Source organism: Limanda limanda, chromosome 4 (assembly GCF_963576545.1).
Source record: "Limanda limanda chromosome 4, fLimLim1.1, whole genome shotgun sequence".
Lineage (NCBI taxonomy): Eukaryota > Metazoa > Chordata > Actinopteri > Pleuronectiformes > Pleuronectidae > Limanda > Limanda limanda.
Genome location: NC_083639.1, coordinates 24,601,225 through 24,617,342, shown reverse-complemented (window position 1 = coordinate 24,617,342; position 16,118 = coordinate 24,601,225). Strand labels below are relative to the sequence as shown.

General features: G+C 37.6%; 1 protein-coding gene across 2 annotated transcripts; it reads left to right on the top strand.

Annotated features, from left to right (window-relative positions):
• Positions 1-1,090: 1,090 nt before the first annotated feature.
• Positions 1,091-16,042, top strand: sypl2a (synaptophysin-like 2a). 2 transcript variants are annotated; one of them, XR_009678175.1, is made up of 7 exons: positions 1,091-1,276; positions 1,494-1,568; positions 6,774-6,892; positions 8,331-8,529; positions 8,840-9,013; positions 10,673-13,894; positions 14,471-16,042. XR_009678175.1 is itself a non-coding variant. In XM_061069922.1 (6 exons), the coding sequence occupies exons 1-6, from the start codon at positions 1,262-1,264 to the stop codon at positions 10,802-10,804; spliced, it is 714 nt and encodes a 237-aa protein (XP_060925905.1). In that variant the 5' UTR covers positions 1,091-1,261; the 3' UTR covers positions 10,805-16,042. The 2 variants fall into 2 exon arrangements, 1 of the variants encoding a protein (XP_060925905.1); XM_061069922.1 differs by having other exon boundaries at positions 10,673-16,042.
• The last annotated feature ends 76 nt before the right edge of the window (positions 16,043-16,118 follow it).

The window sequence follows — 16,118 nt, the reverse complement described above, 5'->3', positions numbered from 1 at the left end:
GGCGCATTCTGGTTGGAGTAAGTTACCTTTAAACTTCCGTTCTCTGTCATCATTTAGTTTATTAAAAAATGTATTGATTTCTCATCTTAAAACAATTGCGTATGTTTTTTAGTAATGATGACACTTTTCAATAACTTCTTCTATTTCCTTCAGTCCTTATTCGTTTATAGAGAGATCCTGTTCCTCTGTTTAGATTGTTTGTAGTCTAAAGTTGTACCCTTTTCATTAGATTTTTCTGTCCTTACTTTGTTTTCCTGTTTGTTGTTGTTGTTTGTTTGTTTTGTGTTCTGTATTATTGTCCCCCCCACTGTTTTTTTTATAAATGTTTGGGAGCACATTGGAAACGAGATGATATGTCTGAAGTTGTTCATTCCATGACAACAACATCCCTACAATTAACAGATTGATAAATCAATAATAATAGAACTAATATCCCGTAGTGGAACCGGGGTTAACTATATCAATACATGTTATTATCTTTTCATCAGATTAAAAAGGCATTTCTTATTTCAGGCGCATTCTGGTTGGAGTAAGTTACCTTTAAACTTCCGTTCTCTGTCGTCATTTAGTTTATTAAAAAATGTATTGATTTCTCATCTTAAAACAATTGCGTATGTTTTCAGTAATGATGACACTGTTCAATGACTTCTTGTATTTCCTTCAGTCCTTATTCATTTATAGAGAGATCCTATTCCTCTGTTTAGATTGTTTGTAGTCTAAGGTTGTAACCTTTTCATTAGATTTTTCTGTCCTTACTTTAGTTCTTGTTTGTTGTTGTTGTTGTTGTTGTTTGTTTGTTTGTTTTGTGTTCTGTATTATTGTCCCCCACACTGTTTTGTTTATAAATGTTTGGGAGCACATTGGAAACGAGATGATATGTCTGAAGGTTTTCATTCCATGATGTTCATTACCTACAATTAACAGATTGATAAATCAATAATAATAGAACTAATATCCCGTAGTGGAACCAGGTTAACTATATCAATACATGTTATTATCTTCACATTAACCAGAAGGGTACCGGAAGTAGTAAAGTTCTTATCTTGGTGTTGGTGACAGCGGGTCACTTGTACACTGTGGAACAGGCAGTGATGACTGTAGGCTGAGTTTATCAGTCACTCGCCTGCTGCAGCTCTGCTTCTCGCTGACAGTCAGCCAGTAGCCGCTGGATCGTAGTTCACAACACGAACAAGTGGGATTTACAACCGAGCTCAACTTCAGGAGTTAACAACAAACGACACTGTGGTTGTTTCACGCCCCAATGGAGACTGTTCAGGTGGGTGGGTTTGCAAAGTAATCCGGATGACATGAGTTGGAGTTAGCTCGCTGCTAGCAGGGGTTGGCTAACAAGGGCAGGGCCAGTTAGCCCCCAAGGTGACGAACAGGTAGTTTGGCAGCTCTTACAAAAGCGCTGCTGCCTGAACACCTGCCTAACGTCATGTTTGTGTAGCTCTGTTCTGCTTTTTACACTCGCTGTTTGTCGCCCCCCCCAGAAATTGGTGTCTGGATTCTCTGTCGACCTGGGACCACTGAAAGAACCTCTTGGGTTTATTCGTGTCCTAGAATGGGTGAGTAAAGTCCAAACGCATCTCAAATGTGTCAAAAGTAGATTAGAAACCTCGTTAACGTTACTCACACCTGTTAGTATCACCTTACCTTTCATGGTTTTCTCAATATGTGCATTAGCCCTTTCATGACGATGGCAGTGTTTGCTCTGTTGTTCATTAACACTATACTAGTTCAAGATTCAAGATTCAAGATTCTTTTTATTGTCAAATGAACAGAGATAACATGAAGTAGTCACTGTCAATGAAATGCTTGGGTCACACACTCTCTTTAAGCAATGCTTAGTAATTTCAACCCAAAAAAATTAAATAAAAATAGAAATAGTATAAAAAAGAATAACAATGAAATAGAATATCAAAAATTTAAAATAGAAAATAAAATATGTACATTTAAATATATATCTTTACAGATGAATGTTCAATTTGTGCAGTAGTGCAAATATTCAAATATGCTTGTTATGGTGCTGGTGCAAATATGCAAATATTCCAGGGTGCTGGTTTGGTTGTACTCGTGTATGGAGACGACTCTAAAATCGGCAATAAAAAATAGGTCTTAATAAAATAAAAATAAAAGTTTCAATGAAAAAGGGGTCTACGAAACAACTTAATTCAAATAAGTGCTTACTGAATGAGGTAATAATAATAATGGAATTAAAAAAAAAACACATTTCAAAAAGATAAATGCTTAGTAGGGTTCCTAAACTAACACGTGTCTCTTCCAACACTGTGCCAAAAATAGCTTATTTGCAACATATTTGTTTGACTTTCCTTTATTGGTTTTCTCTTAAAATGTCAACACTATCTAGAATTCTTTAAATGAGAAATCACATTTCACCATTGCACTTTTTCCGAAGTGAAACCCAGTTATGTGTTATTTTCCAGGAAATTCCCAGATATTGTGAGTAGCTCAGCTGAAATGCTAGTTGTTGCATAATTTCAACATGTGTGTGTTTCAGGTGTAGGTTTGTGGAACAGCCATGTCCTGTTTGAAAACAAACACACATTATACAGTTGCTTACTGTACTGTGGAGTTGCAAGCCAGCTGGGCACATTAGATAGGCCCACTATCTGTTTCACTGTTCAAGTTTAGTGCACAATTGTCCCTGTTATTGTTGTTTATCAAACGTCAATATGTTAAATCTCAACCAAATAGTCACAGAAGCAGATACTTTTTATTTTTTCAGTGTTTTTTATGGCCTAAATTCAAAGTGCCTAAGGTGATTAGATTCGGTGATTAGGTTGTACTCAAGTTGTTTAATTTGAAGTTAAAACTCAAAGTGAAGGCACACTTTTTTTCTTTGCAATAAGGTTTAAGCAGAGTTTTTAGCTGCTATAATCATTTCTGTTGAACATTTGATTAATAAGTGAAATGTTGAAACTGTTTGTGCTGCTATAGCAGAGAGGAGAGAAGATAAGTTGTTAATGTGTGATGAGCTCAGTCTGACTGAAATGTTGATTTAAAATCATGAGAAATATTGAGACAGTGTCTATTTTCTCAAATAAGACATCAGAGGCTTTAGTTTTTATTTCTCCTTATTCTGAGATGCAATGATAGAACAACACAGTGGAATTATCAAGACTGTCAGAAATTATGTCACAAAGAAAGAGTCTGTTAAATTCAGATGAAGCTGTGATAGGTCTGATGTATTTATTTAGTGTGATAACCCCCTTCATTTGTTAGAAACTGTTTTTAAAAGTCTGGAACATCGAAACTATTCCACTCATTTCTCACTTTGTCCTGTTTCCCTGTCAGGCTCATGTCAAATGATGTCACTTTTCAGTGATCTGATTGGTCAGTAGTTGGGCTGCTGACATGTTTTGATCTCTTTTCATGAACCTACCTGCTTCATAGCAGATCAGAGGTAAAGAGGTAAATTCCTTACACCAGTAAGGAATTAACCAGCTTCCTTCCATTGAACACCCAAAGTTGATCCTGAAGTTACTTCTATATTCTTTTCAAAATGAGGCAAACAGGAATACAATGTGTTCCTACCAATTAATCTATCAGGAAGTTGTGCTGTGATATATGCCACTGGGCACGGGAATGCCTTGCCAGATGTGGTTGTGGTCTTGCAAAAACCCTGCATAGGTTGAGCCTTTGGCCGGGTTGCTGGACTCCATTTTAGGGAATAAGAGGGCCGTGTTTTTTCATGCAGGGCTGAAGTCTGAACACAACTTTAAACTCAAGATTGGGTTATTGTAGTGTCACCTTAGTTAATGTACCAATTTTGAATTTGTCTTTTGAGGAATATGTGTGTGTACAAACCTCTTTTGTTCATTTGGCAGAACAAAAACCCTTTTGACAATTTATAGCCATCTGAACCCAAGCCTCTGGACAAAAGTTTGGCCAAAGAGAGATACATTCTATATGTAGAAGTATTGAGTTTTCATACCTGTGACTCTTCTGTAGAGTCACAAAGGCAGGGTGGAATGTTCCTGGCACGTAGGTTTTAAATGAAACTGATGAGATTATATCCAATATTGTCCTTTTTGGGTGATGTTCCCATTTATTGAAAAAATCATTAGAAAATGAACTTACATTTAATTCTTTGTTGTCTTGCAGATAAAGCTATGGTAAGAAGCATCTGCTCCACACTACCTACTGTCCTAAAACTGACCAATTGGATCTAGTGTACACCTAATACTCTACTGAAATGATGCAAAAAAAAAAAATACACCTTCCCTAGTTGTCAAAATGATACAGCACATTCATGTTCAACTCAAAACACTGTCATTGACACCGTGTTTTAAGCCTAGAAGTCCACAAGAAGTGGCTAAGCTAGCTGACGTTAGCATTTCTGACGGTCCCAGAATGCACTTTGTTGAAAGATATCAGATGACTTTTAAGATTAAAACATGGTGTATATGCAGCGTTTGGAGTTCAAAATGAATCTCGGGGCTTGCGGACACTTGGATGAAACCACACAAGCAGTATGGAGGGATGTTATGGTTTTTCTGTTTTATTACGTCTGAAGCTTTGGTCACTAGTTACTTCAATTGTATGGTGCAACACTGCTTACACCTGAATCACCTAAATGTTTTGTGGACTTAAACACTTCACCCCACCCTCCATTGGCATAGTGGTGAGTAGATAATGAAGTGAAATTTCATTTCTGGGTGACCTATCACTTTAATTGCAGCTTCAATGCGATACCACTCAGTGCGTTGTCTTTTATTGATACAACTGCTGTGGCCACCAAACAACACATTTCTGAACCTCACTCACACGCTCCTCCATTTTGGTTTCAGAATCATGGCGTCTTGCTTGATCATGATTCACCATAAATAAACAGTAAGTCTGAACATGGAGGCTAAGCCCTCTCCGAAGGGTTTATGGGGCTATGTAAGATTGGCCTGGGTGGGTCAAACCGGGATGAGGGGACAGTTGGGAAACGCCATGATCCAGAGATACCTGAAAGATGAAACTCATTCCTGAAAATCCTCCGTGGGCTTGAAGCTTTCATATTACTCATGGCTTAAAGTTCTCCGGCACTGTGCCGGAATTCCGGCGCAGGCCAGTGGGGGTTGGATTCAGAAATAGATAATTATGTGTCTCTAAATATTCTGGCCTTTTTATAAGTGTCGTATTGCAAGGTTTGCGCTGTGTCATACTGGATATTCGTTATGGCTTTGAAAGTTCTGCACACTGTCTGTCATGATGCACTTTTAATATATCGTTCTATTAGATTTTGTATTTTGTCTTTTTGAAAGGGTTTGTGATCCGTCTTACACCACAGTGTACCAAAATATTTTTTGATTTGTGGTAATAAACTGGACTGGCCAATCACAGCCCCCCTCGCACCACCAACCCCCCTGCAAATAACATTTCCTTGATTTATCCCTGAATACTGTAACTCAGGACGTTACTCCTTCAGCTGCAAACATAACAACGTAACTTTCAGCCTTGTTTATCAGAGTGAATGCACCAGAATGAGACCGGTGATAGTCCTGGTCGCGTGTCACTCAAAGTGCAGTCAACAAATTAGAGGAGGGGCTCAAGAGGCAGCTCCCGAGAGAGGCAGAAGAGAGGACATGGAAATACACATTGCCGCAGTTTTTCCGACTTTAAACCACTTATATGTCATCTTAGGGGAACCAATACCTCAAATTAAATCCCGAAAGGTGTAAAATATGGGCCCTTTAAATCCCACTACAAGTTTCTTACTAAAATTGTCCTACCTAGATTCTATTCACAAAGCTGCTGAGCTGTACTATTAAAAATGCATGTTCATCATGTGGCAGTAATTAATAAAAGAAAAATATATAAGAAAAAAGGCTGTTGAAATCTTGCTGCTAGGGTGGAATTGTTGTTTCTGTGATCCATATTAAAGGTTAAAGGTTAAAGGAAATGGTCATTGTTTCCCTCTTCCTGATGATGTCTGTCGTGGTCAGCATATTTGAAGATAGCATTTCTCTCACTTGAGTGAGAGAAAAAGAGTTTTGCTGACATTAATTCTTCTATGAAAACAATTCTACAGAGTTAAACTTTTTAAATCTTTATCCTTTAAAAAGTTTAATGCTTCTTTAGTGTTTTATCATTAGTGCTGCATTACACCTGTGTAACACTTGCAGCAGCATGCTTTCCAATCCCTGAGCATAGCTGCAGTGACGATAGTGATGGTGGGGAAGTTGGTAAAAAATCAAAGAGAGAGAAATGTTAATCTGTAATCAGTTGTTTATTGGCTGTAATCTACAAATTTACCTATGATCTTAAAAAGTAGCATAGTTGAAAAGGAAACTGTATTTTGATATCAAGATTCAATACTTCACAGCCATATCAACAAAGTTGACTGGATTATTTTGGTGAGCTCACTCAAACGTAGAAATGAATCCCATCTGAGAGTATGAAACGGATAAATACATTCAGAGCCCATAAAATGGATTGAATAGATAATTATTTTAACGAATGTTAAAATAAACGCTTTGAGTGGTCATCAAGACTAGAAAAGTGTTTTATTAATAAAGACCATTTAGCATTGAACAAACATTTCTGCTATCCTTGAAATATTTTTTCAAGATGCAAGATGCTGAACCCTGAATGGCTCCCCATAGAAATAACAAAGTGCTGCGAATAGATGCACTGTATGAATGTGTGTGTGAATGGGTGAATGCAAAACTGTACTGTAAAGCGCTTTGAGTGGTCATCAAGACTAGAAAAGCGTTATATAAATACAAAACAATTTACCATTTATCCCTCTGCCATTTCAGGTCTTTACCATCTTTGCCTTCTCTACCACTGGAGGTTACTTTGGGACAACCCACTTCAGTGTCAAATGTGGAGACAAGGAACCACAGGATGTTAAGGCTGTGTTTGCATACCCATTCAGGTACTGTACCGTAGAACAAGAGTGCTCCTTTGATCTTTATTTATTTTATAGACCCTGCCCACATTACTGTCAAAAAGCACTGAAATGCTGGATTTTCAGATGCTTACTACTCAAACTCATGCCAGAATATACACCTGGTCTGACTCCTGCTTCACTTCACAAACAATTCAATTGTGGATTACTGCCATCAATAATGATTTTGATTGCTGGTCTGAATGCTGAATGCAGTGTTTCTTGGGTGGTTGCATTTAGATCCACTATCAAAAAGCACTGGATCATATGGTTAAACCCAATATCCAAATACAAATATGTTTTAAATAGCAATATACAGAATACCAAGTTATATCAAATGCATGCAGAACCACTTAAAATGTGTGTTATGTGTGCCATTTTGAGACCTGACCCAGAGCTGCCATTTTTAACCGCTTAACATTAAAACCATATTAGTTTATTTTTTACTTATGGACTGCGCTGAAGTTTTGTACAGCTAAAATAAAAAATGGAAAATCACATGTAAAGTATGTATTAAAATACAGAGGAAATGTATAATTAATGCACAATTTACCCATAAAGGCAATTCGTAATTGTTAAAAACAGGAACCTTATATTTCATAAAATGCTAATTAAAAGAAAAGAGAACTTTTCTTAAGAAAAGCTTAAATAATTATGTGGTGGACATTGCTGAACAAATCAATGTATGGACAACAAGAAGAGTAATAATACGTTTGATTCATTGTGAAACTGTAGTGGGTCGGTTGACGTCAGCTGTAGTCATTTGAGTTCACTCAGCAAAATAATGTGGTCACATGCATCACAGACAACCTCCTTATTTGTTTTTATGTTTTGTTTTTATTATTATTAAGATTCCCGTAATCATGCGCAGCTAAGCACTACATGCAATGGGGAAATTGACCCTCTGCTTTTAACCCATCCGTGTGTCCCCAGCACACGGAATACAGAGCAGTGGGCAGCTATGGTGAGCAGATGTTAGAGGAGTAAGGTTTGTCTGTCTAAGTGGGATAGGGAGAGTTGAACTTGAATTTCTGATGTCCCTTTTTCTAACCACTAGTCCACTGCAGCTTCACTTGCATTCTGACGTGAACTAAGCACTTAGCAAAGTGTTACATGAGAATGATAGAATGCAGCTGGAAATGTTCCTGAAACTAGTGAAGCATCTATCACAAGGGATTCCTGGCACAATGTTGAGAGATATATCTTTGACCAGTCAGTAGTATTGATCCATCGTTCTCAGTTAGATAAACATTAAATCTCTTTGTAGAATCTGACGAATGTGTCTTAATCACTTCATATTCTCTGTTCTTGCATTCCTTGGATAAAGAGTAAGTGAGGTGAGGACTTGTTTTCCCTGAAATTCCAGAGTATGAAAATAAGAGTAATCAGAGTGAGTGTTGAAAGAATTTTCTGTAATTCTTTTCAGGTTGTCAGCTTACCCATATAAGATACCATTGTGTAATGGTAGCCAATCCGATGAGACCTACCTGCAGGGAGACTTCTCCTCCTCGGCAGAGTTCTTTGTGTGTGTCAGCGTATTTGGGTTTCTTTATTGCACCGCCACGCTAGTCCTCTACCTGGGCTACCAGAATGTTTACCGCCAGACCACCCGCGGCCCCATCATTGTAAGTACATGTCCTATACTAACCCTCATGAAGAGAGTTGGGATGGGTTTTACATCCCAGGATTGTTTTGTGTAGTTAGCTTGTTTTATTTTATTTCTTATAACATCCACTGTGGATCTAATTGTGAGTTTTTAATAAAACCTGCCCACAGATGAAGGCAGCCGAGAAGTTTGAAAACTGTGAATGTTGTTTTGGGGGGACAAGATACTCATGTTTTAAATAGTAAATTATAGTGGCATGCAAAACAAACTGAGGCCGTTCTGAGTAGTGATGTGTAAGTGAACAGTGTTTACTATGTTCTCTTTACCAGGACCTTGTGGTGACCGCTGCCTTTGCCTTCCTGTGGCTTGTGTCCTCCTCAGCTTGGGGCAAAGGCCTGACTGATGTCAAATGGGCCACTAACCCTGAGCACTTAGTGGAGCAATGCAAGGGCTTCTGTCACCCAGGAGAGTTTCCTTCCATGGGCCGCCTCAATGCCTCTGTGGTAAGTCATGTTAGAGCAGTGCACCTGCTCCATTGGCAGGAACGCAATGGTCATATTTTGTCAACTTCTATGTTCTTAAAAAGCTCATCCTATCTCCTACATGATTTAACAGAGCTGCAAAGCCGTCCTCAACAGTTTACAACTTTTGATTGTAAACATGAGCGTAAAGTGTTCCTGTTGTTGCCCAGTGTTCAGGCCCACATTAAGTTACACTAAGTTTTTTATAGATCTATAGAATGATAGATGAGTCAGATGAGGGTGGTGTCGTCCGCGAACTTCAGGAGTTTGACGGACTGGTGACTGGAGGTCCAGCTGTGGAAAAGAGCTGAGGAGAAAGTATGCAGCTTTGGGTGGATCGGGTGCTGATGGTCCGGGGGTCAGAGACATGTTAACGTGCTGCCTCTTATCAGACAGGAAGTCTGTGATCTACCTGCAGATGGAGTCAGGCACGCTCAGCTGTGATAGCTTGCCCTGGAGCAGACCAGGGATTATGGTGTTGAATGCAGAGCTGAAGTCCACAAACAGGATCCTGGCCTAGGTTCCTGGGGAGTCCAGGTGGAGGATGAAGTGGAGAGCCTTGTTTACAGCTTCTTCTACAGAACTGTTACCATATGTTAACATGAGTGGTGTTGTTGTTGGTGAGCCGTGTATAACTGCTACAAGTAGACATGCTAATGTAAGCAGATTTAACCTTTTTAATGGAATGTGTTTAGATGTCATTACGATATTAACCCATAGATTTGCTTCGCCTTTTATACATCTCATCTTGGTCTGTCCGCCAAGGGATTGTTCTATTCTTGTTTAATAGGGTTGTTAAAAGTGAAGTCATTGATCTTCTCGCTGATTTTTGGAGATTGCTTCAGACATTTTCAACTTGGTAATCAAACTGTGGTACGCTACCTCACTCCCTGACTGCAAGATGCTCTTTGCCTGTTTATAAAGATGGTATTACTATTGAACAAACTGCTTGTCCAGATAGCACCAAATTCGTCACTGCAGTTCCTCAGGCCATGCAAAATACATGTGCCAAGTGTGAAGCTGATAAGAACATTTGGTGAGATATGTACTTCACGTACAGACAGACAGACATTTGTGGAATTAGAAGAGTAGAAAGATAGTAAGGTAGATTAAAACATTTAAAAATCTGTCTGCTTGTAGCATCACCAGTCCTACCACTGGATGTAATGATACACATTTAGATGTTTGTGCCATCATTGAATACAATGAGTTAAAAATTTGCAAAATGTATAATGGGCTTCCATGTTTAATGCCGTATTCCTGGGGCTGTATTCATAATGCCTCGTAGTACAAAGTCGTGACACATTTCAAAAATAATCTTAGATTAACAAGGTTTTTCTAAGAAAGTGCCCTTACAGTTGAGACTTGATACTGGTGAAGATACTGGTTTCTCTTAAATAATCACACACTCGATGTAACCTCTATTGTAAAAGACTGCTAGTCGTAGGGGCGGGAGGAGGTCTTCTAAGAGGCTTAGGTTACTTAATGCTAATTTACAAATTTTAGGTAATACCACAATCCGAGAAAAGGAGGAAACAATCTCAAAAAAAAAATATCTAAAGACTATTGCAACAAATTAACTTTGAAATTACTACTGTGCATTGTGTGTCACCAGTCATCTGTTTTCCTGTCTTTCTACAGATATTTGGCTTCTTGAATTTGATCCTGTGGGCAGGTAACTGCTGGTTCATTTACAAAGAGACTGTTTTCCACAAGGATCCCAACCCACCGCCCCCATTGGAGGAAGTAGAGGCGCCTTACCCAGAACACTGAGGTTCCTCAGGCAATCGCCTGCACCCACAGCTGAAAAGCTCTTTGCCCAACACTGGTCTCCTGCAGTTGTGATTAAGAATCCCTTAATAATAAAAAGATTTGTCAATTACAAATAGCCGAAGTTAACCTCAAAACCTGAAAAATCTTAAACCCCAGTGCCCATGTGCCTTGAAAACACTAAGTGTGAATACAAACTAAATTCTTAACACTATCTACCACAAGACTTTATGTGACTGTAGCCTGAAACCTAAACTGTATGTAAGTGGTGTTCAGCAGAGCAGACCTGTACAGTATTTTTGCTTTAACAGCGTCTTCCGTTATCTGCTCTTCAGGGAGCCACCCAGTGATGAAATTGTGATGTAAGAACATATAATCTCTGCTGGTCCTCTTCTGGAAAAGGGAAAGGACTAATATAAGTTGAAATTAAAAACATTCTCACATCCAATAAAATTCGATAAAAAGCAACATCCAGACTATATGAATTATGTGGGATTAGATGCACTTGTGGTTTCTCTCTTGAGCAGGATTATTGTAGGCCCTTCTCTTGCATTCATTTATCTGTAAGAGCAGAACGCTACAATACAGATTCTAACTACTTTATTTTAATTTCAATAAATGACTCAGCCTCAAGGTTAAAATATGTTGTATGCTATTTTTCCTCCAGTTATAGAAACAGTCATAACATTCCCCCACCTCTGAGTCCTATAAGAAACACTGCAATATGTTAGAAAACCACATATATGTTAAACTTTCAATTCACTTGGATTTTCCTGTGCTTAAAATAGAAAACACACAAACATGGAAAACATCACACTCCAATCTGCTTTACCTCAGGAGGGGAAGCAAAGCTTTTGACTTTTGAAATAGTTATTTTCAGTGATGTTACAGCTTGTGACAGCATTTGCCACACTACTGTGTCCAGGCCAAGGCAGGCTCTCTACATGTTTACTCCCACAGCTAATGTATTGATGTCAGGTTAAACCTCATTTAGTTCCTGTTAGTTCAAAATGTTATATTTAAACTAGTCTGTAACAGTAAGGCTCCCCCTTGTTTGCAAAATGAGACTTTATTTACATTATTATATACAGGTTATTGTATTCTTTCTACATTATTTGGTCTGTTGTATTTTTTAAAAAACACTGTTGGGTTTCTGTTTGTATTGTCCAATGAAAAATGATCAGTGTGCAACTTTTTTTTCCCTTACATTTTTTGAGATGTCACATTCATTGTACCATTGTGTGTCAAAAGGGGCACGATGTGGATGGCAGATTGATGTAATCCTGCTGTGTTTCTTTATTACTCCTTCACCTATTTTTTCTGTACATGTAACTTGCAACAGTGCAGTAGATAGCACTGGTTTTCTATAGCTTTTCTAATGAAGAATGTCAGTGTTAAGGCATAAGAAAAACAAAACAAAATCACGCCTGACCCTAACACCACAATACTATATTGAGTCACTGTTGACTCGGAGGGCCTGAATTACCCTTATGAAGTATATGTGTATTAATAGATCGAACAGTGACTCATATGGCAACTATCTGTGCAGCTTTATTATTTCATACCCTTTTGAATGTAAGGTATTGTTTGAGGCACTATAAGTAAAGTAATATAATTCCACGTATTTACATTGATTATATATTTATATATATATTAATGAATCATTTAGTGTTGTTAGAATGACAGCTTGATATGTCAAAAGTAACATACAAGTTAGGCCAACAAATCCGAAAGGATTTACTTTGTCAGACCTAGAAGACTTTGCAACTGTTGATATGTGAATTGGAAAATGACATATCTATTATTCAATTCATTTTTAATTCAATTTTGTTTGCATAGTCCCAAATCTCAAGGCAGTAATGTTGAGATCTTACGATATTATAGAGAAACCAAACAGTTCCCACACCAAACAATTTCTTTGACAACCGGGGAGTGGGCGAGAGAGAAGTGCTTTATGAATGATGGGAGTTCCCCCAGCAGTTTAGATAACTATATCATAACTAAGGGATGGTTTAGGGCTCACCAGAGTCATAACTATAGGCTCTATCAAAGTGAAACGTTGTTAGTCTCACCTTAAATGTTGAGACCTTGTCCACCTCCAGAACCCAAACTGGTAGTGGGTTCCAGGAGAGGAGCCTGGTAGCTGAGGGCTCTTCTCCTACTCTTACAGTACGGAGCTAAATTTATGCCAAAACTTATCAAACAAACAATGTTTTACAAATTCCCCACCTTTCACTTACAAACACTGTGAGGTTTGCAAATAGAAAAACACATTATAAACTAATGCATTTAGTTTCACAAATACAAAACGCACTTCACAAACAAATACACATATTTCTAATAAATAATGCTTCAGCATTTCATGCAAGTACAAAAATAAATCCCACAAGGACAAAAATATGTGTCGTACATGTATTAAAAATACATCTGAAAAGTAGGACACTAAACAAATCACGTGAATTTTGTCACGTTTTTCCGCTGTTGTGTAGGGTTAGGGTTAGCGCTTTTCTAGTCTTGATCTCAACAAAAGAGGGCTCCTCTTCCATGAACACCAACAAAGCATATACCATATATCTACTGTTAAATTTTCCTCGCCAACATTTGAAGATAAAAGCTGGTTTTAAAATTACTTCAAAGTCTTTTTAACTGATCTACAGTTCAGCATTACTGTTGAACTTGCTGGACCTGGCAATATAGAATTATAGAATTATATTGCCAGGTCCAGCTCGTTATTTAAAGAACAAGTATTCAGGGTAAGGAGTGGAAATGACACCATTCTCCCTATATCAAGGCAGTGTTGCTTTAAATGATCTATTCTCTATCCCTTTTTGTTCTGTGAACATCTTTTTTGTTTTTGTATAAACAAAATCAATAAGGACAAATCTAATGTAAGTAATATAATCCTAAAGACGTTAGAGCTGCAATTTAATTTAAATACCAAGATTTTCTCTTTTAGATTTAAACCTTGTAATGTTTAATATTTGTTTCATCCACAAATATTTGACAACTAAAGCTCTGGCCACTAGAGGGCGCTCTGACTCTTGTGTAGTGATTTCTGCTGATGGTTACTAGCACCTCCAATAAATGGCAAGAGTGACGATGTAGAGAGGATTGTCAAAAGGCAATGACGACTTTAGTGTATGCTGCATGTTTGAGGAAAGCTTAATCTTTATTCCTGTCTGGCTTTATCTAGAGCACAGTATTGTAAAAGGTTGAAAACAGTTCAACCAGTTTTGAAATAATATTTCCCCGGTTCATAATCCCATCTTCAATTTGGTCAAAGTGAAGGTTTCATTTTAAAATGGTGTAAGACAGTGTACTGATGAAGAGCTAACTGAAAGTAGGCATCCCTCAACACGAATGATGATGCCAATCTGGCTTTAAATAAATTTGAAATATGCATAACCAGCCCACTAAACGGAGACGTCAAAAGAAGTAGCCCAGTGGAAAATGTGGTGGCAATGATGTAAAGATAAGATAATCAGTATTTCTCGTTTGTGGAAGTTGTCAGAAGTGCTCGAGTAAAAGCTTCCAACACAATGAAATTACACAAGTGTATGCAGCAAGTACTTATAGTAAGAATTAATGATATTATTTATGATATTATATTTTGTTAATACTGATACAATAATGTGTCAGCAGCATCTTATTCTGTTCCAATTGTTCAAGGTTAATGCATGTCAAGGTAGCTTGGACCGGTCAGTGAAAAGTGTTTCATTGGGGGGAAAAGTCTGTAATATTTTTCTTCCCTATAACTATCATTTACTAGTTGTGTCTAAACATGAAATAAATCATTAATAACACACTCCAGTAAAGTTGCATTCAGATCTAACTGTTAATTAATGTATTTGTTAACTAATTTAAAGCCTGTATAAACAGATACAGTTGTGCAGATACAGTCATAATAATAATATATTTTTTGTAGTTTGTAAAAGATAAAAAAATCAACAATATCTTTAAATAAAACAATAGCTGCTCTGAGAGCCAGCCTAACAAATATTACCACTCAAAATCTCTAGGATCTTCCTGCCCATGAGTAGGTGAGGTGATTAGCATGATGAAGTCTTTCAATTCGACTCAATTCATATTTTATTTATCTCGCACCAAATAATAACATACATTTTCTTCAGGCATTTTACTTGTTAAAGTAAATGGTAAATGGTTTTGTATTTATATAGCGCTTTTCTAGTCTTGATGACCACTCAAAGGGCTTTACAGAACATTTTTACAATCACCGACACACACACATTCATACAGTGCATCTATTAGCAGCACTCTTGTTGTTCTATGAGGGCCAATTCAGGGTTCAGCATCTTGCTCAAGGACACTTCGGCATGCAGATGGGAAAGACCGGGGATCGAACTACCGACCTTCAGGTTGGAGGACGACCGCTCTACCCCTCAGCCACAGCCGCCCAAGGTCAAGAACTTAATAATATTAGACAAACCCAACAGTTCCCACAATGAGCAGCACTTTGGTGATTGTGGAGAGAAACCCTGTCCCAAGCAAGGCCCTGACACATATTTGTGATCATCACCATATCAACTACCATTTGTACCATGACAACTCACCACTGTATACCTCGGTTTCTATTATCAGTTTAAATTATTTGAGGACTATTATGCAAACTTTAAAACTGGATTACTGATTCACATTTACATTAAAAAGATGCTGAAATGCTCATTTGTGCCTTTCTTACTTGCTAAATTGGATTACCTAAAAGGGATAATTACTATAGCTGGTTCAAAATGCTATAGCTAGAAAGAAAGCAGATAAATATACACACTGAAGACCCTACACTGGCTACCTGCACCTTTCAGAAAGGATTTTAAAGCTATTTCAATTGTCTAGAAGCTTTTGACTTTTGAGCTTTTGTTTTTTTACCAAGTATTGACTCAGGGGGGTGACTTACTTATGCACCCAACGGATGTCAACTTTTTTGTTCTCATTATTGTTGTGTCACAATTAAAGGTATTTTGCACCTTCAAAGTACTATGCATATTGTGTTGATCAAATGGTAAAAAGTCTGTTTCAGTCTATTTGAATTATTTCAGATTGTAACAGTGCAAAATGGGAAAAATATATATATTATTTTTGGACATTAGTGCACATGGTTCACATGCACTGTTGTGACATATGGACACATGGACAGTGGTCCACGGTCAATATCATTTTATTTACAGTGGTTGCTTATAAAATAATAAAAAAATTAGAGTAAACCCTAACCCTAACTTAACTTGATCCTGTGTTCCTCTCTGTGTTTCAGCTTTCATCGTGCTTGTATGAGCTCATTACTTGATCTGTCTTTTAACGTGTT

Excerpts from the sequence above, each read along its gene's own strand:
- sypl2a (XM_061069922.1), top strand. Across the intron at positions 6,893-8,330 it reads GTGTTTGCATACCCATTCAG|GTTGTCAGCTTACCCATATA; the intron begins GTACTGTACCGT and ends AATTCTTTTCAG. Across the intron at positions 9,014-10,672 it reads GCCGCCTCAATGCCTCTGTG|ATATTTGGCTTCTTGAATTT; the intron begins GTAAGTCATGTT and ends GTCTTTCTACAG.